Raw genomic sequence first — 22,602 nt, 5'->3', positions numbered from 1 at the left:
CAGCTACTTGGCACCATAGGTAAGCAAGTTGATTTTTCTCTTGCATTATGAAAAGCAGTTAATTGTCTCATTTTTTGAAAAGTCACATGGCAAGAGATCTCATATCAGCTCCATCACCTTCTCATCCTTCTCCCTCCTCATCATTTCTTCTCCCTCTTCTACTCTTCATCTCCCTCTCTCTCCCTTGGAAATCTCTCATTCTCCCTACTTTGGACCTCAAAGCTGTGGTTTTTAATCCAGACATGTGACAAACTACACATACATGCACGCACGCATGTACACACACACACACACACACACACATTTCAGGAGATTCACGGGTTCTGAAACTTATTTACACATGGAGGCACTCTGAAAATTGCTTGACTGTTTAAATATAATGTTTACCAGGCTATGTTTTCTTCTGAGTTAAATTCCTTCTTCCTTTACCAGGTGCCTCAGAAGTATCAATATTCCAGTTAAATGTTTTAAAGGTCTCTCAATATTGAGAAATGAATGGTAACAAATAAGAATTTAACATTTGTAGCATATTTTATATATACATATACACAATTTATGTATGTATATATATGTTATGCATTTTTAATGCTTAGAATAAGTAATTCATGTGGAGAAATTAAGATGCAATATGATCACCATTTTTATTGCTTAGTTGCTAAGTCGTGTTGGACTCTTTTGTGACACCATGGACTTTAGCCCACTAGGTGCCTCTGTCCATGGAATTTTCCAAGGAAGAACACTGGAGTGGGTTGCCATTTCCTCCTCCAGGGAATCTTTCTGGCCCAGGGATTGAATCCGAGTCTCCTGCATTGGCAGGCAAATTCTTTTCCACTGAGCCATTTGGGAAGACATGATCATCTTACAGTACTTGTAAATCATTAATTCACTGTGTTGAGTTGGTGGGATCCAATAACAGCACAGAACTTCAAAGCTGGGTGATGAGTGGGTTTCTTCCTTCATCAGTGTACTTCCTCTTGGGGACCTGATTTATGATAACATAAAATTGAGGCCTTTGTTGGATGTTGAAATGATTTCCACTTTTGCACCACTTTATTTAAGGAGCCTTTGAAAAATGTTTATTATTCAGCTTGTTCAGTTGTTTTGTCAATCTTCATATTTTTTTCCAAAGTGGAAGTCCAATAAAAGCAGAGTCCAAGGTTGCAGTCAGCTAGTTTTATGTAAGATAGTGAAAAAATAACTTAAATTGGGGTTGAGATCGGGTGGGGCATGCAGAACTATTGGAATTACCTGACAAGTTTAGCTGTAATTGCTCTTTGGAACATTTCAAAATGTGAAGGACTTTTTAGAGAGCATACATTTTCCATGCCATTGATCTCATTTAATTTGGTTTAGGAATTGCATTTTGTGCCGTTGGTTGATGCCTCTGTAATGTCACCCTCAGGGCAAGAAATTATGTGTGTGGGAAGCAACACAGTTATTAAAGTGATTTCGCCACCTCGTGGACAAGCATAAAATTGCTGCCCTGTAGAGGAAAGGGTTGAGCCTTGCCTGATTCAAGGGGAACTGGCTCTCTGAAAATGTTCCTTCTGATACACAAACACACACACAGCTGATGCCCTGCAGCTCTATGTGTGCTCCTCATAAAAGCTTCCATTGTTTTCTCAGCTCTAAGTAAACATTAATGCCTTCCAAGGCCAGCATGCCAACGGCTGCTATTAAATCTTTTTCTCTCATTCTAATAATACACTTAGAGATGACTGGTAGTAAAAATTCTCTTCAAGGCTTCTGCATCTCCCCATTCAGAATGGAGATCAAAGAATCATGCTGTGAGGCTTAGTTGAGAAGAAAAGGCTTCCAGCAGCAGAGCATGTGGTGTGTCAGAAAATCAAGACAATTATGTTGTTCAAAGGAACTGCAGAGAAATCACCATTAAACTTCTTTATTATGTTTTGTAGGGGTTGGATGTTTTTACTTTATTATGTGAGGAAGGATTATATTACAGACCCTTAGCTATTCCTCAAAGCAACATTAAGGCAGAATTTCTTCTTCCGCTGGAGGAAGTAGGCTTCAATTAAGTCTTGGGAGGTTCCATTTATTTTGGTGACTCTGTTACTAAATCACACTTCACTGTATTAATGAAAAATCTTGATCTATCTGGAAGCAGAATTAAATCTAAACCCTGAAAGGTGAGTGCTAGTTAGGTATATATGCATGTGTACTCCAGGTTTATTGCCTTAGTGCTCATGAGAAATTGGGACTATATTTTCTTCAGTTTTAATCAATTACTAATGAGGAGAAAATAACCCTGAACAAATAGGAGATATAAATTTTTCAGAGAGAAAAAACTAGTTTTCCTGTAAATTTTACTAGTTTGTTTCTTGGTTTGTTAGTAACTTACAATGCTACACAAAAGAACTGCAGAAAAAGTAATTTAAAATAATGATCAGGGGTCAAAAATTCTTCAAGTCAAAAATTCCAGTCTCTGCCAAATAACATTTTTTTTGGGAAAATGCTCAATTAAACAAAAAAAACCACCTTCCCTTATCATCATACTTCAATGGATATAGAATTCAGATCAAGGATTTTGAAGAAACCACATCATAATTTTACAAGTAATTGCCTGAAGTTACTGTCTGTAAGAAAAAAGAACAGTTGAAGTAGACGTAGGATATCTTCTTAAACTCTAATATAACTCCTATGCCATTCTATACTGTCTTCAAATGTCTTGGACGAAGTGAAATTAAAGCTATGTTCGCACAGAAACCTTTCAGTGAATGCTTATGGTGTCATTATTTACTATCACCCCAAGTTGAAAGAGAATGGATGAACTGTGCTACATTTTTACAATGGAATACTCATCATCAACTGAAAAGGACAATTATTGATGCTTGCAGCAATATGGATGAGTCTCAAAAGTATTAGGCTAAGTTAAAGGAAAGTGAAAGTGAAAGTCACTCAGTCATGTCTGACTCTTTGACACCCCATGGACTATATACAGTCCATGGAATTCTCCAGGCCAGAATACTGGAATGGGTAGCCGTTCCCTTCTCCAGAGGATCTTCCCAACCTAGGAACTGAACCCAGGTCTCCCATATTGCAGGTGGATTCTTAACTAGCTGAGCCACATACCAAGCCTGACTCAAAATGCCATATACTAGAGTTGACCTTTGAATATGGATTTGTACTTAGCAGGTGCACATATACATGGATTTTTTTTTCCACTGAAAAGGTAGTACATGATCTGCAGTTGTTTGAATCTGTTGATGTGAAACCAGAGATCTGGAGGATCCAACTGTAAAGTTATACACAGATTTTCCACTGTGCAAAGGACTGACCCACCCCACTACCCCTGCCTCGTTCAAGGATCAATTATATATAATTTCAGGACTAACTATATATGATTCCATTTTTATGATATTCTTACAAAGTAAAACTATAGGAACAACAACAAAAAATGATCAGAGGATGTTAGGGGATTGGTGGAGGGAGAGTTTCACTGCAAAAGGAAATGGGGCAATTTTTCAGGATGGTTGAACTTTTCTAGATCTTAATTGTCTGGATATGCGAATGTGTTTCTCAAAGAGCAAAAGGCTGTAGACTCAAATGGGCGACGTCTATGGCTTGTTAATTGTACTTTACTAAGAACAATAACTTGAGAAGTTTATTATTAATCTTATTGATAACTTTCCATCTTAACAAGCATTAAAATTGCCCAATTTCCTTGAGCTCTGTGAAGTAATTTGCTTGCTGGGAAAAAATACAAGAATATCTTCTTTTTCTAACTCAAACACTTCTGAAATTCTAAAACCTTTTCTCCATACTCCCCCAAATTCCAGGTGGAAGCTATATCCAAGGATGCTCCGGAACGTTGCTGAAATAGACCTGTCGACTTCTGTTTTAGGGCAAAAAGTCAGCATGCCAATCTGCGTTGGGGCCACTGCCATGCAGTGCATGGCTCATGTGGATGGGGAGCTTGCAACGGTGCGAGGTAGGAAAAAGGTTCTTACTCAAAGGGACAGAAACAAACTAACATTTAGTGACTGTCTTCTCGGTATGCATCAAGCAAACACTTCCCTGGATGTTTTTATACTCACAATAGTTAAGCTCATTGACTGGCATAGAAATGTTTGTTCATGGATGGGTTATATTCCCCAAAATAGGGTGTTTTCAACTGCCTTAGGAGGGAATATTGAGAAATTCAAATGTGAAATGCAGAAATTCCTAATTAGGAGTAATTTGTCAACTTCCCAGTCTGCTAGCAACTATGGATATTTGAAAGGGTATGTGCAGTGATTAATTTTCCCACATTCTGTTTCAGAAGCATGTATAAAAGTTGGTAAAAAATTTTATCTGATTTTTTTTTTTTTTTTTTTTTATGCTAAGGAAGGCAGGCGGGAGAAGGAAATGGAAACCCACTCCAATATTCTTGCCTGGAGAATCCCATGGGAAGAGGAGCCTGGCCGGCTACAGTCCATGGGGTCGCAAGGGTTGGGCATGGCTTAGTGACTAAACCAAGGAAAGCAGGAAATTCAGGACCAAAGAGCAGGAACTAACTACTATTTTCTAAGAATTAAGGATCTTGTGAATTCATTTTCCTTCTTGAAATGTCTTCCGCAAACTACTGCTTTGAATATCAGCCTGACACAGTGAGATTGTGCTGGGAAGATTTAGTCTTTAGTTTTAGGACCACACAGACAAATGACCCTTGGAGTCCCAACCATTTGCCTACAGTAATCCTGAAATATGGAGAGAAAGAAGGGAAAAAAAGGAGAAATGGTATTGGTCTACTTAAAGTTTGGATAAGAGAGAACGTCCCAAGCATGTTATAGACCACAAACCGTAAAACAAAAGCAAACAAGTCAACACACACACAAAAATGGAAATTTCCACACTCTCAAATTTCTATAAAAGATTAAAACAAATGGTTAACCAAAAAGAATTGAAAAACTAGGAGACTGCAAAAGGTTAATGTCCTTCCTATGTAAAGACCTTTATGTTTGAATAATAAAATAACATATAACCCCCAAGTGTAGGAAAAGATGTAAATGAAAAAATTCAAATAGGACATTCACAAATGGAGACATAAAAATGGCCAATAAACATATTAAATATATATAATTTTTTATCATACCCATAATTATCAAATAAATGTAAATTATAATATCTTGTTTTCTGAATATCAAATTATATTATTTTAAGATTAGACAGTGGAATGAGATTATATGCATGTTGAAAATGTGCATTTTTAAATACTGGTAGGAGGAGTATAAAGTGGAATAATCTTTCTAGAAAATAATTTGGCACTGTGTATCAAAGCTTTAAAGATACCAATTCCATGTGATGCTATAAATTTCCTCTAGGAATTCCAAGGAAATAATTATGTTTTTGAGGAATGACACTTTTTCAGGAATTTTTATGCCTGTTATTATTATTTTTTAAGTATTTGCCTATTTGGCTGTGTCAGGTCTTAGTTGAGGCATGAGGGATCTTTTGATGCAATGCAGATTTGCAATGCAATTGCAATGTGGGATCTAATTCCCTTACCAAGGATGAAAACCAGGCCCCCTGCATTGGAAGTGTGGAATCTTGGCCACTGGACCACAAGGTAAGTCCCATTCCTGTCATTTTTAATAAGAAAAAAGTTAGGAAAATCACTCTAATGTCCCAGAATTAGAGATTGGTTGCAAAAAAAATAGGGTGCATAAAAAATGGGGTAAACATTTAAAAATTATATGAAGGGAAGAGTTGACTGGCATAGAAATATGTTACAATATAAGAATTTTTAAAAAGCAGTTATAAACAATGCTAAGATCCTAGAATATATTTATTTTTGAGGACCAAGAATGTAGACCACATTTTACAAATTTTTATTTGTGGGTTATGGATATGCTGACTATAGAATCAGATGTGACTCTATACACCTTATTATTTTTGGTTCATATGTATAGAATTTTCTTTGAATCAGAAGAGTGCAATAAAAGCTAAATTTAAAATAAGAGAGAAAACTGGAGAAGGAACCATGGAGAGAATGGATGAGAGTGGAAGGAAGTGAAGAAGGCAATAAGCAAAACTTACTGAATTGATAAAACACTCTGAGGCTGCAAATTATTTTTACGTAAAAATATTTGCTATTTGACAGGTGACACTGTTCCCGATAGGTGAAGAGCTGGTTCCATACAGAGCAGGTTTTCATAGTTAGTGATTAATAGGACTTATGCTCTGACTCACTTCTGATGATTCCAAGGTCACTACTCCTTCTTTTTGTTGGGAGTAAGGTGGGAAGAAAAATGAAAAGAAAGCTTACTTAGAAACTACTTTGACAGCCTAGGCATGACTGTTTTATCTAACACTATTTCCTACCAGCACTAACTCTGAGGCATTATTAAAGGCCTATTGGAGTCTTACCCCTTTAGATTTATTTATCAAGCACTTATTACCGTGCTCCAGGCACTTTTCTAAACAAAAGTATTAAAGCATCACATCCTCTAAACACCCCAAAGAGGTAGTTACTATTATTAGGCCCATTTTATACATGAGAAACTGAAGCACACAGCAAATGCTGAGGGTCACACAATTGTGTGAATTTATAAATGATACAGATAGGATTCAGACCTAGGCAGTCTGGCTCCACAATTTGGGCTCTTAGGCACCTTGTGTTGCTTTTAATTTCCAGAAAATCCCATAACTGTCATGAGGGGAAGCCCATTTATCTGTAAATCACAATTATCTGATAGTGAAGTGAAAGTGAAATTCGCTCAGTTGTGTCCAATTTTTTGTGACCCCATAGACTATATAGTCCATGGAGTTCTCCAGGCCAGAATACTGGAGTGGGTAGCTGTTCCCTTCTCCAGGGGATCTTCCCAATCCAGGGATTGAAACCCAGATCTCCTACATTGCAGGTGGACTCTTCACCAGCTGAGCCACAAGGGAAGCCCTAAAGGTAACAGGGAATTAATTTGCCATTTAAGGTGCAGGCAAAGAAGCCTATGCCTACCCCAGGAGAGTGAAACACTTGATAGACAGTAGGAAAAGGCAGAACAGGCAGAGCAAAGATGATGTAGTGACATGGAGAACACAGAGGAATTGGCAATGAAAGGTTATACGCACTGGCTTCAGGAAGCTGAGGTCCTGGACAGGTTCTTGTCAGGCTACTGACATGACAGTTTATATTCCAGATTTGTAGTAGAATCATCCCTCAAGGATTTCAACATTCTTAAGGTTTTCTTCTATGTTCCTGTCACTGTCTATGGATTGATGGTCTATGTAATATGGCTATTAATCTTCCAAACTGGTGGTGATCAGCTCTTAACAAAAAGGGCTCCTTGGTTGGCATGTGTTGGTTGTGGGATGGAGAGATTATTCAGAAGGAAAGAATGTGTGTCTGGAACAGATGCTGTTGGTGCCCATCATATATATTCCCTTGTTACTTCCTATTTCTATCAGAGCATGCAACTTTTTGCCTAATATTTTCTCTGGCAACAGGAGTTGATGGGGGTGGTGTTTGGGAGTTGGTGAGTGGAAGGGCATCCTTCAGGCTGGTGGAAAAATACTCCAGCTCTCTTTGATAAGGATCACTGAAGCATTTTCTCTTCCTACTACCCAGGGTTTCCCCAGTAAGACTGGGCCCCAGTTGCCTCCAGAAGTCACCTGCCCAATATCACACCCCTCCTTGGCTGCCTCCCTTTCCTCTTTCACTTTCCCATCCTTCAGCTCAGCTTGTGATCACTCCCAAATAAAAGTCTCAGGCTCATAGTACTGTCTCATTGTCAGCTTTGGGAAGAATGCAAACCAAGACAGTGGCTAACTGAATATTAACACAACCACAGACACTTTAAAAGTGGAGGGATGCTTGTATTTGGTAGAGATTGTTTCTTTCTCTCAAAACTGAGAAAATCAACATGGAATTGTGCAGCTAATATTTGATTTACTCTATTGTTCCCAAATATGGAAATACTCTCAAGCTAGCTTGATCCTTGCGGAGATTATGAAATCTATGGATGTTGTTATGAAGGACTTCTTTTTCTCACTCTCTTAATTATCCGGCCCTTAATGTAGCTTTCTTCCTTCCAGGGTCTTGGTCCCTAGCTAGCAGGAGAAACTGAAGCCAAGTTTGGAGAATAGGTGGAGAAGGAAATGGCAACCCACTCCAGTATCCTTGCCTGGAAAATCTCATGGACAGAAAATCTCATGGACAGCCCTAGTGGGCTGCAGTCCATGGGGTCGCAAAGAGTCGGGCACGACTGTGTGACTAACAACAGTTGGAGAATAGGTGCTAGTTAGCAGCCCTTTCTGAAGAAAGGGCTCCCCCTAGCTTGGTCAGTAAGAGTAAGTGAAGGATATTCAAATCCCCAGGGAATGGTCTGGCCTGAATAATTAGAATGAGGGGTTAGAAAGTTCTGAAAGTTGTCATGGTGCCAGGGTCTCACTGTCCTACTTGGTTCTGCAGACTTCTTCATGGAGCCCTGCTTCAGGGCCCCTTTGGTCTTTCTCCTTACCACTGTGGGACATGTCCCCAGGACCAACTAAAGCCAAGAACAGAGCTCTCTGTTTTTACATGAGTCTGTGATTGTAGAGTGACCAACGGAGCTACACTTTCTTTCTTTTCAAAATGGCAATGAGTAGAGGGTTGGCAAATAAAATACAGAGAGCTAGTTGTAGTTGTATTTCAGATAAAAATTCACTTGTAACAGGGTATCCTATATTTATTTGCTATAGCTGGCAACCCTACTCAAATAAGAGATCTTACCTCTAGAGGTTCATGTGAGAATCACATGAGATAAATGTTGGGAAAAGCTTCCTGAAGTGGGGCTCAACTTTTATTTGCCCCTGAGATTCCAAGTCCCTAAAATATTTCTCTTCCATACATTCCACACATCAGAAAAGTACACTCCATTTATATCTTAGTGGAAGTAAAGAATGCTCTTTTTACTTTGCTTAATTTCTTTTTTTTAAGTTTTATGCAGAAACCTCAAAAAATGGCTTTTAGGGCCAGGTTGGTAATGTAAATGTGCAAGGAGAGATGAAGTTGAGAAAACAACAATGCAAGTTCAGTGATAGAGAGGGTACCATGCCTAGACTGCATATTCCATAGAAGGAGGGTAGCCCCATCTTGCCTCCAGCTAACTGATGCCCTATGGGAATGAGGATGTGGGTTTGCCAAGTCTTCAAAAAACATATTTTAAGAAAAGTTAGAAACCTTGATTTTTATGTGCAATCTCCTGGTTTTTAAATGTTGGCAAATAAATCAAAATTCTTTAAAACACTGTTTGGGGCAACAATGTGTGGGCCAAAGCAAATACTTTTGTGGGCTACAACTGTCCCCTGGGCTGCCAGGCTGGGGCATCTGATTTATGTGGAAATTCACCACTAACTAGTTTCACTCCTTGAGGCAGGTCATTTTCACTCTCTATGATTACGCTTCTGCACTGATAAAGTGAGCTGCTTATGCAACAGCAGTCATTTATTTCCGGTGTCCCAAGGAGCTGGAGTTGTTTCCAAGTATCTCAGGGAAGTTAAAGGTGTCCCTGAGCACACAGCTACTTTTGTTACTTATTGGGATTCAAAACAGTAGCCCTTCAAAGAAAAGGTTCTGTTGCTAAGACAGAAACAAAGAAAAAGTACTCAAAAGTGGAGAACTCCCAACAGGAATAGATGATCTTTACACTTTCTTCAGCATAGAAATAAATTGTTTTGTTCTATTTTTAAAATGTCATCAAATACAAAAAGAGAGACCAAAGTAGAGACCTGCCCTTCCTTGCATTTCTGAAACCTCCTCCCAGCCCACTTACTTTCAACTCGATGCCAGCTCTGGAGGATAGAGACTGTGGAGTGAGTGTCTGCCTACAATGGATTTTTATTTCTTAAAGCTGCCTTCTTGGTTTGGAGGAGACTGATCTGATAAGTATTTATCTCTGGATCTTGCTGAAAACAAATAGGTGTTTTAAAAAACACTTATGTAAGTTTAAAGAGTGATACTTCAAACTCTTGTGGAAAATTGTGATAGCCAACATTTATTTAGCAATTAATATGTGCCAGGCAGTTTGAATTTTTAACTCATCTATCCCCTAGTGCTGTCTTAAAATGTGTGAACCCAAAGTCCTTTATCCAACTCCCATGGATGTGGAAACTGAGGCTTGGAGAGATTAAATGCCTGGTTCAAGATTATTAATCACAATACACGATACAGTTGTCTATAATACTCTGGCCAGTTACTGATATTACCAAATGTCATATCAGTCTAATTGCAGCAAACCCCTACAGCAAGCTGTATGTTATATAGTCTTGGAATATTAACTACAAATGTTCTATGTTTTTACAGTTTTATCCCTTTAGTTTTGAGAGTATGGAATAAGCCACAGGATATGAAACTTATTAAGAAATAGGAACCTTGTGCAAAATTCAGGAGCATGAATAAAGGTGCTTAAATATTAAACAAACAAAAATTAAAATTCTTTTAAGATGGAAGGGGGGCTTCCCAGGTGGTGCTAGTGGTAAAGAACCAGCCTGCCAAGGCAGGAGACATAAGAGATGAGGGGTCGATCCCTGGGTTGGGAAGATCCCCTGGAGGAGGCCTCCAGTATTCTTGCCTAGAGAATCCCATGGACAGAGGAGCCTGGCAGGGCTACAGTCCCTGGCTGGCTACAGTCCATAGGGTTGCAGAGTCAGACACGACTGGAGTGACTTAGCATGCACACACGCAAGATGGAAGGAGTAACCAGGAAACATTCAGTGGAAAGCAGTTTGCCATGCAGAGTGTTATGAATAAGAGGTTATTGCAGTGGATGTCAACATTTTAATAACTGATAATTATTAAAACATTTAAGGAGTTTCCCCAGTGGCTCAGCAGGTAAAGAATCTACCTGCAAAGCAGGAGAAACAGGAGATGCGGGTTCCATCCCTGGGTGGAGAAGATCCCCTGGAGGAGGAAATAGCAACCCACTCCAGTATTCTTGCCTGAAAAAGCCTGATGGCCTACAGCCCAAAGGGTTGCAAAAAGTCAGACATGACTGAACAACTAAGCAAGCAAGCAAGCAATAATAGTTATGTAGTCATATAAATGCCCCTACTTATAATGGCATATCTGTTTCAAACTCTATTAGATTGGGTTTTAATTTTTAAGTTTTATTCTTCATATAAGCCTCAGGAATGAATACAAAATCATTTCTCCAAAATATTAATATACTGAAACAAATAGAAATAATAAATACAAATGCTAGTAGCACATAAAGGAAGTGGTCTCATTAGGTTAAATTTCCATCCTGCAGAATAAGTAGAGTATATCTGATTTCTTGGAGAACCAATTAATAAAATGTTTACTATAGCACTGTGAAAATCTCTCTGGTTTTATGCACAGTGGATGTAGTAAAATTTTATTTCATTTTCCATGGAGGTACATTAGCTCTTTTGCTCTGTTTAATCATGGGAAATAATAATGAAAGAAAAAAAGAGATTAAATATTTACTTATGCTTTTGCATCTGACTTGTTATGTGAACAAATACCACATGAGGGAGTGCTGGGACCTCAAATAGAGAAAAATCAAAACCTACCTAATGCGTTCCAGGAATGCTCAGCATATTAGTAAATTCTTATTAAACTGTCAAAAAAAAAAAAAAAAGATTTTAAAAAGAAATTCTTACCCCTGGATGCAATTAGAGGCTACCACACAGGATTTGATGGGCCATAAAACCATTAAATCTAAACACTTTCTTTTTGAGCCTAAAAGGGCAGAACATTCCAAAGTGAAGTTTTGGGACTCAGTTGTGACTTGACCACCTATTAAGGTGCAGGTGGAACAGATTGCATAGTGACACAAAGGCCCCAAAGAGCTGAATTAGGGTGTAGGTGAGAAATTTAGCTGTTGAATTTTCTGGATTTTCTGAGATTAAGTGATCAACCTTAACACTGAGTGAAAGACCATTCAGCAAGAAAAATTGTCATTTCCTTTGCTCCAGGCCCAAACGATGTATTTTTGAAAGCTTTATTGATTTATATATTTATGTGTTGTACTAGGTGACCAAGTATATATATATGAGGAAAATATCAGCATAAGTTTTAATTTTAACTAAATCCAGGAAAAGCACCAGATTTACTTTAAATGAAACTTTCACTATTTCTGAAGTGAGTGCCTTTTATATACCAGGTACTTGAACTTCACATCGCTATCATTAATCCTCACAATAGACCTGTGCAATCATTATCATTTATCATTCTCCTCATTTGACAGTAGTGAAGGACACCCTTGACCAGTATTGGTCAGTGGTTAAGATGGGTATTGAACCTAGATCTGTTTCTCTCTAGAGTCTGATCCAGTGATTCGTCTTCAGCCATTATTGTATCCACTTTTACTGAGCAGAAACAAAAGTAAGGAGGAATAAAGGAGAATGGATAGTTCACTAAAACTTCGTCCAAATTACATCAGTTAAAAATTTGTAAGGGAATACCTCTTTGCATCATTGTATAAAACATTAATTCATACCTTTTCTTGCCCTTATTTTAAACCTATTTATGACTACTGCATATTTTGGATGTTCTCATTATTTAAAACGATCAAAAGTCAGTAAACGTGTTCTTTTGGTACATAAACATACACATTACATACACACACACATATACATTTTGTATTGCTAAGTCATTTGTCATGTCTGATTCTGTATGACCCCATGGACTGTAGCCTGCTAGTCTCTTTAGTCCATGGGATTCTCCAGGCAAAGATATTGGAGTGGGGTGCCATTTCCTACTCCAGGGGATCGTCCCAACTCAGGGACAGAACATGTGTCTCCTATGTCTCTTATAGTCTCCTGCATTGGCAGGCAGGTTCTTTACCACTAGCATCACCTGGGAAGCTTTACATACATACATAGTAATGATTATGGGTATCTTATATATCTGCACATATATAAATATATAATTCATATATAAAATTATTCAAAAAGTGATAGGTTCAGTGTTGAAATTACTTTGCAGTGAGAGAAACTTCATTCATCTAAAACAGCTATTAAAAGATTAGACTTCAACTGTTTTAAAGACCAACATCAAATGAAATAATTTTTATTATTTTTCATTCATCTAAAACAGCTATTAAAAGATTAGACTTCAACTGTCTTAAAGACCAACATCAAATGAAATAATTTTTAGTATTTTGCACTAGAACTGAGCAGCTTTCTTGAGAGCATGAGATTGCTGCTTCTCAAACTATTAGTGCTCTGGAAGATATCAAAGTGTGACAGCTAGAAGTCAAAGGCTCACGTATAGATTCCAACACTCAGGGTGTTAAATTGAGGGAGGTTGATTGTAGTCACCATGTGTAAATCTGATACTCCTTGAAACCATCATTAAAAGACATCTCACTGTGGTGTGGTCTTCATGCCAGCTGCCGGCTATAACAAGGCCTGGAGACTCAATAAGAATGAAAGAATTATAACCTGGGAATCATTACAGTAAAGCTAATGTTTTTGTCTATTGCAGAGTGCTGCCCCAGAGATGAAGTAGGAACAAAGAAGGGTGGGCTAAGATGTCATTGGGAAGAATTGTTCCCAAAATATTTCCATACAATGAAAAAGAGTTCTTATGACCACTCAGTGTTATATTGTTCCAAATTCAGACCATGGACCGTCATGAAAACACTGGCTTCTTGGCCTTTTGGAGCAGGCTTTAAATTGGTTAAATTTTCTAAATTGTAAATGAATATTTTTGACCACTTCTAAGTATTTCACACATAATTATAGTAGAAGTTTTTTTCTTCCCTTAGATGACTGACTTTAGAACATTCTTTTTCTGAGTAATCTAAATGATAGCTTTCGACATTGAGACAATAATTTTAATTGTGTCTTTAACAAATCTGTGTAATAATAGCTTCCTGGGCAAAAAAACTCTGACCCCCTCAATGGCTAGTATGGTGCATGTTTATGCAAACACTCCAGCGTGTCAGACCCTGAGTTTAGAACCACACAACTGCTGGTACATGATCATCGCATATTTTCCCCATTGCATAATGACTTCCTGTGCAGAGGACAAAATGGGTTTTCTCAACAAAATTTTCAGCACAGCTGTTTTGGTGACTAAGTTTTGCAGGAGCGTTTTAATCAAATGCACCTAAGAAAGCCCCTTTTTGCCCTTTCGTAATATTACCCCTTTTCCTTAAACACATAATTTTGGAAGCTTAACTCACTTTTCCCATAAAGGAGAGTTATTTTCAAAGAAATAATTTGTACCCAAAGTAGCACATTGCTTAATTGTTCTGCTCTGGTTTATTCCACATGAGTTAATGTCCCAAATAACAGACATCAATTCCCATTGATAACTAATAGTTTACACTGTTGTTTTAGTGGTAGTGAATAAACATCATTCTCAAATGTATTATAAATCTCTTCCTTGTCAAGCCTAGAATGATAAACTTTAGTTTCACTTGATGGTTTGGCATCTTATTTATATGTGTAATTCACCAACTCAGTGGATATGAGTTTGAGCAAACTCTGGGAGATCGTGGAGGATAGGGAAGTTTAGCATGCTGCAGTCCATGGGGTCTCAAGAGTTGGACAAGACTTAGTGACTGAACAATTGTTTGCCCTGACATTAAACATTGAGAACTATTTTATAATTGGTAAATTATGTCTTTTCTTTGAGAAACCTCTCTTCCTCCTTATCTTCTGTCACTTTATTTTGTTGCTTGCTTTTTCTTTGAATCTGAAATCTAGGAAGCTGGCAAATTCTGAATAAGCAAGGTTATAAAATACATCTGATAATGGTTAAGTGTACTGAGGGGCTGTTGTTGTTTAGTCACTAAGTCATGTCCAACTTTTTTGTGACCCCATAGTCTGTAGTCTGCCAGGCTCTTCGGGCCATGGAATTTCCCAGGTAAGCAAAACAGAAAAAGAGACTCAGATGTATAGAACAGACTTGTGGACTCTGGGAGAAGGCGAGGGTGGGATGTTTCAAAAGAACAGCATTGAAACATGTATATTATCTAGGGTGAAACAGATCACCAGCCCAGGTTGGGTGCATGAGACAAGTGCTCGGGCCTGGTGCACTGGGAAGACCCAGAGGGATCGGGTGGAGAGGGAGGTGGGAGGGGGGACTGGGATGGGGAATACATGTAAATCCATGGCTAATTCATTTCAATGTATAACAAAAACTACTGTAATGATGTAAAGTAATTAGCCTCCAACTAATAAAAAAAAAAAAAAAAAAAAAAAAGAATACAGGAGCGAGTGGCCATTTCTTCCTCCAGGGGATCTTCCTGACCCAGGGATCAAACCCATGTCTCCTGCATTGGCAGGTAGATTCTTTACCAGGGAAGCCCAAGGGGTTGTTGCTGTAATGCACTGTAGTTCCTTGACTTTAAATCTTACTAAGAGATGAATGAATAAGAAAATGTTGCAAAGTTACCTGTGTTCCTCTACAGAGGAATAACAATGGAGAAGAAAAACACATTCAGCAGGACATGGCTGGCAATTGACAAGACACAAGCCAGCCCCTACCCACCCTGCAACTCCTGGTCACTTTCTCCTTCTTGTTCCCTATAAGGTCCTCTCTTTATTCAGGCCATTAGATATATCCAACTAACTTGCATGAGTCCTAGTGAAGCAAAATATACATTTCATTATTCTTATAGTCCACAAAACAAATGTCAGCATTACTAGGAAGCTTGTTGGAAACACAGAACCTTAGGTTATATCCCAGACCACTTGCAAAATCTGAATTTTATCAACATCCGCATGTAGTTTCTGTGCATGTTGAAGCTTGAGAAGCACTGGACAGAGACTGGAATCAAAGTTCTTGGTGGTTTCCAGCCAAAGGCATAGCTTAAATCCCCAAAGATGAAATAGTATTGGGTGTAGCTCAAATATTGTTTCCATCTGAAGGCCCTCCAAGATCTTCTGAGAGCCTCTGATTCCGTGATGATTGCCTGCAATGAGCAGGAACTGAGAAGCAGACTCTAGATGCATGGGAGATATGTACAAAGTAGTCTTTATTTAAAGAACTGAAACAGGCAGATTTAGCATCCCCTGAGATTTAAGGTCACAATAGCCCTCCTATCTGCTTGCCTCCACATTCAGATTACTTGGATTAGAAATAAATGTTTTCTTTAAGGCTTGACGTAAAGTGAAACCCTGGCCAAATCTAGAAATACAATTGCATTTCTCAGCCATAGGGAGGATTTGGCCAACTTGTGCTGTTTTGCAAAGCTATTTACCTGTTCTAGCCCAGCCAAATCACTGAACATTGGGTTTAGCCTTTGTTTCAACCCCAGAGGGGGCTGCATTCATATATAATATGAACTGATATAAACCTCAGTAGTTGTTTACAGATTTCGTAGTGTAGGACACTGAGTTAATTATATTGAATTTGGGGAGGCAGAATTAACTTGGTCTTATTCCAGATTATTGTAACCCATGTAACATTTCCCCACCCTAGGGCATGTGATTTAATTCTAATAAAGAACTATTTGGATAGGTCTAAGGATAATTTTTGTTCTATTAAACACAATGCACCAACATTTTCCACTAGCCCATAGCCCACTTTGATGTTGGGGGAGGGGTTAGAGCTGATAGTATTGATCTCATGATTTCCATATTATCAAGCTTACAGTTGTAAAAGAGGAGAGAAACTAAAGAGTGTAGGGAGAATCTGAAACGTTTGCTTTCAGAAATTACTGCTTGATGGCTGGGCTTAGTGAATGTTATAGCCACTAATATCTTCTCCACCGTTCTCTTCATGGAGATCTGTAGACAGATGAAGGGCAGCCATGGGGAGTGGAGAATGGCATATTTTTGTTGTAACTCCCAGATTATTTGCTTTTGTCTTGCCACTGACTTTACAAAAAGATCACACCCTGGGAATGTAGGAATTTCCTCCTTTGATATCCCTGTATCAGCCATAGCCTGGAGTTTCTTGGTCTGGAGAAGGTTCCTCTCTTCCTTAAGTGTTCTCTTGTTTCAGGAAGTGAGACTCTGACACTATATTTGTAAGGAAGAATGAATGTCTTGAGTATCAGTACCCTTGTAGAGAGGGCCTTCTCTTGTGGTCCAGCGGTTAAGACTTTGCACTCCCAGTGTAGATGGCACTGGTTTGACCCCTTGTGGGGAACCAAGATCCCTCATGCTGGAAGGTGCTGCCAAAAAACAATGAAAAAACAACAACAACAACAACATTGCAGTGGAAAGCTGTATGTTGAGAGAATTATTAATAATGAGAACTCCAAGTGCTTGACAAAATTCTAAAAATTTAAAAAGTTATCTAGAACTTCTTTTCCCAAATAATGTTAGGCATTCTCTCACTTTACCCTTTACAATTGCTTAGCTTTAGAGTTTACCAGAAAACATTCATAAGTATCATCTCAATGGACCATCTGGCAATACTATGATGTGATGAAGTGGGTGGGGCAGCAGCTGTGGTTGAAGAATCTTTACAGTTGAAATGTGCCTCATAGATGACAAGTCTGAGAGTGCAGCCTAGACCTCTGACTCGTGTGTGTGTGTGTGTGTGTGTGTGTGTGTGTGTGCACGCGCGCGTGCTCAGTCGCTCAGTTGTGTCTGAATCTTTGAGACACCTTGGATTGTAGCCTGCCAGACTCCTCTATCCATGGAATTTTCCAGGCAAGAATACTGAAATGGGTTGCCATTTCCTACTCTAGGGGATCTTCCTGAGCCAGGGATCAAACCCACATCACTTGCATCTCCTGCATCGGCAGGCGGATTCTTTACCACTGCTTGAGAGATAGGAGAGATTGATATTATTATTTAGGTCATTTATAGGGTTTTATTTTTGATGTTTCAATATCTAAAACCTTACTAGAGTCTCTTTTAGTAGTGTGTGTGTTGGGGGGAGGCATGTATTTTTTAATAGTGGTGACTTGATGACTCTTTCCTCTAAATAAAGAAGATAATGAGATATCAAATATAAACAAAGTCTGAATATACCTAGAACATTAAGAGTTTATATGTTTATCCTTGAAGATCTATCGCAGGGATGATAAAACAAGAGTGGGTGTAAATACGAAATAGGGTCATATGGGATCAATGTTTACTTAATGCTGTAGCTTCCTGGGTATGCTTTCTCTAGGACATGTTGACTATTATGAAAGCCAAGATGTTCAGACTTGGGTTGATGCTGGGGACCTTCTCATGGGCAAGAGACAGGTCTTGCCTTTTAGTAACATCACCATTTTGCCAGGAATTGGGAAAAGGCAACATGCTTTGGAGTCTTCATTCTGCACTACATGTTAGGAATGGGGGCCCATGAAAATTGACCCCTGCCCTTTGTAAAATGAAATTTGACACTTGCTCCTTGTGAGAGCAGGTGAGAGTTTCATTGTGGAAAATAAATAGGGAAGGAAAATGGACTTCAAAAACTTTTGTGTTCTTGCCACTAGAGTAGGATAACTCAAATTAGAATTTTTCAACAAAATCTATGTTCAGTCATTTATAAAATTAAAAGCGTTGTACTTTTTGTCCCCCTCAGAACAATGTGAGCTGGAAGGGTGCATCTTACTCTCAGACTAAGGTGATATTTGAAATAGTTAGCAACCAGTAGAACAAAGATTGTGACCAATTACAAGAGATGCGCATGCAGTAAATGACAGGCATTAACCACTGGTTTCCAAATTTCCATGCCTTCCCAAGTATACAGAAAACCTGTTCACTTGGTTGTCAAGGCCCTAAGGTTTGCGGGAGTACATTTACTTATATTGATAACAAGGGAGTCTTCTGGGCATCTGGGGATTCCAGAAAAATCATTGCCTTGGGGGAGTGGTCAGACATGCTGGGTTCTCTGTGTGACCTCACTTAGGCCACATCCTCTTCAGGACACGTTTCTTTATGGGAAATTGATGGTTAGGGGATTCTGATCCGAGCAATCCCTGGTGTTTGTTCCAAACAATAGTGGATCACCTGTATCTATTTTCCATATTTACAACTCTTAATGAAAATAAAATATTTATACATATCATTACTTATAATTGCTTACTTAAAATGTGGTTTGTTGGACAATATTTTTCTAGTTATGAGTCCTTAAGAGAGAAATTCTCAAAGGAACACTTAGAGGAAACAGATTAATGATCCATAGATAGTATAAACTTCAGTTTAAGTCTTCTTTATCTGACCTGTGACCTGAAGAACAGGGATGAAAAACATCTTCGAAGGCATTGGAAAAGTAACATTTATCAAAAACAAAATCCACTTTACTACCAGGTTAACTTAGAGTAAAGAGGATGTGGCCTAAGTAAGGTCACACAGAGAACCCAGCATATCTGACCACTCCCCTAAGGCAATGATTTTTCTAGAATTCCCAGATGCCCATTAGGCTGAACAAATGTACTCCCCCAATCCTTAGGGCCATGATACAAAGTGAACAGAATTTCTATACACTTGGGAAGGCATGGAAATTTGGAAACCAGTGGATAATGCCTGCCACTTACTGCACGTGCATCTCTTGTAATTAGTGATAATCTTTGTTCTACTGGTTGCTAACTATTTCAAATATCACCTTAGTCTGAGAGTAAAGATGTACCCTTCCAGCTTACATGACGATGCTGTTTGAATGTCAAAGAGTGGTCCAGGGACTGGCAGCATTCGCACTACCTGGGAACCAGTTAGAAAGGCAAGTTCTTGGGCCCCGTCTCTGCCCAACTGAATCAGAAACTCTGGGGTGTTTTTCACAATTTGTGTTTTCACAAACACTCCAGGGGATTTGTCTGCCTGGTAAAGTTTGAAAAGCATGAAAGCATTTTAACCTCTCAGAGCAGCTTTGTAAACAGCATGTCACTTGATTCTTATCATCTCCCTGTGTCACTTGAATGACTTTCACTCACATTTGATGGATGGCAGCTCGAAGGTAAGTCAAATGTTAAATAGTCAATTTTATATATTTACTATTTATCTTTTGGCATTTGGCATACAGACATTGTATCAGTTTATCCTCCACTAAAGCTGACCCCAATTTACTACCTATTTTTGGAAAAAAGTCTGTCACTCATGTTCTTTCAAGTTCCCTAAGACAATAGGTTAGATGATTCTAATTTTTCACTTATTTGCTCATTATTTGATATCTTGTTTAAAAAGTTGTGAGGTGACTGATGTTTGTTTGAGGTGTCTAACATATGAATTGTATAAAATTTTAAATGACAATGTAAATGGCAAATGCATTTTTAACACATTTTAGAAGATAAAATTTAAAAAGTTATAAAGAAAGAAAAACTCTCCCACCGTCACCTATCATTAACAGTTAGTTTGTTTAGGTTCATACACCAATAATCACGTTTGTATAAATCATGGTATTACATGTTATTTTGGAGATTTTTTTCTTTCTTCTCCTATTTGTTTGGGTGGGGGAGAGTAAGGGGAGGTCATGCTGTATGGAACTTAGGTCCCTGATGAGGAACTGAAACCAGGCTTCTGCAGTGGGAGGGTAGAGTCCTGAACCACCAGGGAATTCTCTGGTTCCTTAATATGCCTTGATAAACTTTCTGAGTCTGCAAATGTCATTCCTTGTAACTGAAAGAGAAGGAGGGAGGGATAAGAGAGGGACTGTAAGAGAGAAACAAGAGAGAAACAAAGAAATAGAGAAATGGAGAGAGAGAGAGAGAGAGAGATTTAAGGAATCGGCTCATACAAATGTATAAACGGGTAAGTCCAAAATCTAGAGCTGGTACACTGGAGACCCCAGGAAAACTGAGTTGGTATTTGAATGTGAAGGCGGTCTGCTGACGAATTTCCTCTTCCTCCAGAAAGGTCAGTCTTTTTCCCAAGGCCTTCAACTGAATGGATGAGATCCATTCACATTATGGAGAGTAATCTGCTTTATGTAAAGTCTACTGATTTAAATGCTAACCTCTTAACAAAAAAAAAATCTTCACAGCAACATTTGGACATGTTTGAGCAAATATCTGGGAGCCATTGCCTAGCCAAGCTGACACATAAAATTAACTATTACAAAAATTACTTTTCATGGGTGTGTATATTTCATTTTATTTATGAACTACCATTTATCTATTTCCTTAAGACTGGAGATTCAAGTTCCTTCTAATTTTTTCATCCTTACATATAGCACATCTTTGACCATTTGGGTCAATTTTGCCTTCATATCTGTTCACAGAGGGTGGAAAGAAAAGCATGTTTCTAACTTTGCAACTTTTTATTTCTAAATTGCCTTTGTAGCTGTCTTTATCCCATGACCACAGCTTGAAGACTGGAGTAGGGAAAATGCCAAGCTGGTCTTGATCTTCTCTTTCCTTCCTCAGCCTGCAGGTCACTGGGAACGGGCATGATGCTGAGTTCCTGGGCCACCTCCTCAATTGAAGAAGTGGCAGAAGCTGGTCCTGAGGTGATTCGCTGGCTGCAGCTGTACATCTATAAGGACCGTGAGGTCACCAAGCAGCTTGTGCGGAGGGCTGAGCGAATGGGCTACAAGGCCATATTTGTGACGGTGGACACCCCTTACCTGGGCAACCGCTTTGATGATGTGCGTAACAGGTTCAAGATGCCACCCCAACTCAGGTAACCATGGCTTTTTGATCACTGGGCCCCTGAACTTATTTTCTATTTCTGTTTGCTCTTGTCATGATCCAGTTCCAAAGACTTTCTCCAGTTTCCACTTGGGTGCTCGGGGGAATCCCAAAATGTTGGTTCCAAAGTATGGCTGTATGAGATTGTGTCTAGGAATGATAAGGTCTGGGTTCTAGAGATGGTGTCATTGTCAAATATCCATATAATCCTCAGCAAATCAACACCTTATGTGAGTGTCTCATACTTGAGCTATAACAACAGAGACAGGATTTGCCATATACTTGTAAAAGTAAAAAAATCTACGTCTCAGAGTGTATTAAGGGCCTTGAGTAGGATTTTGCCATATAGATAGAAGATACTTAATTTAACTTAAGCAACAGCTTGCTATTGTGATCCTAATACCATATCTCTTTGCCTGTTGAAATAAAAAAGCACCCTTTTAATTTTATTTTTAATTGTATTTGGAACAACTCTGGCAGGGAAGATTGAAGAAAACTAAAAGAATGGAGACAAAAGAAGTCACATATTTGCTGCCTCATCTCCTACTTCTTTCAATAATATATCTCTTTTGTTGTGGTTCACCCATGGTTCAAGATTCACTAGTTTATTTACTGGTTAATTCATTATTTCATCCATTCACTCACTCATTCATCTCAGCAAAAACAATGTACATATCTAGGAATCTAAGGCTGAACTGTGATGGTTTTATCAGGCCATTCAGCTGATCCATCAACAGGGAATTATAGCCCTTTTCCCTGTAAAAGATTAGAATCATCTTGAGTCAAAACTAGAAACTCAGTGGAGTTTACTGAACAAGACAGAGCTACAAATCTCTCCTCCCCTTTGATTTTACCTTCCCTTGGTTACTACCAAGGTTCCTGCCCTTTGTTTTTCATACCAGTGTTTGATCGATAGACTTCAGGGCTAAAACTATTTGAGCAGAAGAAATGGAGGACATTTTGATGATGGGATTTCAAAGTGTCCACCAGAGTACAAGGAATGAGGGATGACTTTTTTAGAATCCTAGACCTCACTTCACTGGACTATTGCTTATTCTGTCTGCATATAAAGTTAATCCTTCTAAAAGATCCAAAATCTAAAAGATTGAAAATCAAATCAGCATTCCACATAAGGACAAGA

At 38.6% G+C, this 22,602-nt stretch overlaps 1 protein-coding gene across 10 annotated transcripts in view; it reads left to right on the top strand.

Annotated features, from left to right (window-relative positions):
- Positions 1-22,602, top strand: part of HAO1 (hydroxyacid oxidase 1) — a 137,103-nt gene that overhangs the window by 3,282 nt on the left and 111,219 nt on the right. For 9 of the 10 annotated variants that reach the window (XM_070472309.1, XM_070472307.1, XM_070472306.1 and 6 more), the window contains exons 2-3: positions 3,798-3,949; positions 21,198-21,453. In XM_070472309.1, the coding sequence (XP_070328410.1) occupies positions 3,798-3,949; positions 21,198-21,453 (408 nt within the window). The remainder of the gene's footprint in view (positions 1-3,797; positions 3,950-21,197; positions 21,454-22,602) is intronic. The other variant, XM_070472314.1, reaches the window with a different exon arrangement.

Source organism: Odocoileus virginianus, chromosome 9, assembly GCF_023699985.2.
Source record: "Odocoileus virginianus isolate 20LAN1187 ecotype Illinois chromosome 9, Ovbor_1.2, whole genome shotgun sequence".
NCBI lineage: Eukaryota > Metazoa > Chordata > Mammalia > Artiodactyla > Cervidae > Odocoileus > Odocoileus virginianus.
The sequence above is the reverse complement of the archived record's forward strand: the minus strand, read 5'-3'. Positions and strand labels throughout refer to the sequence as shown.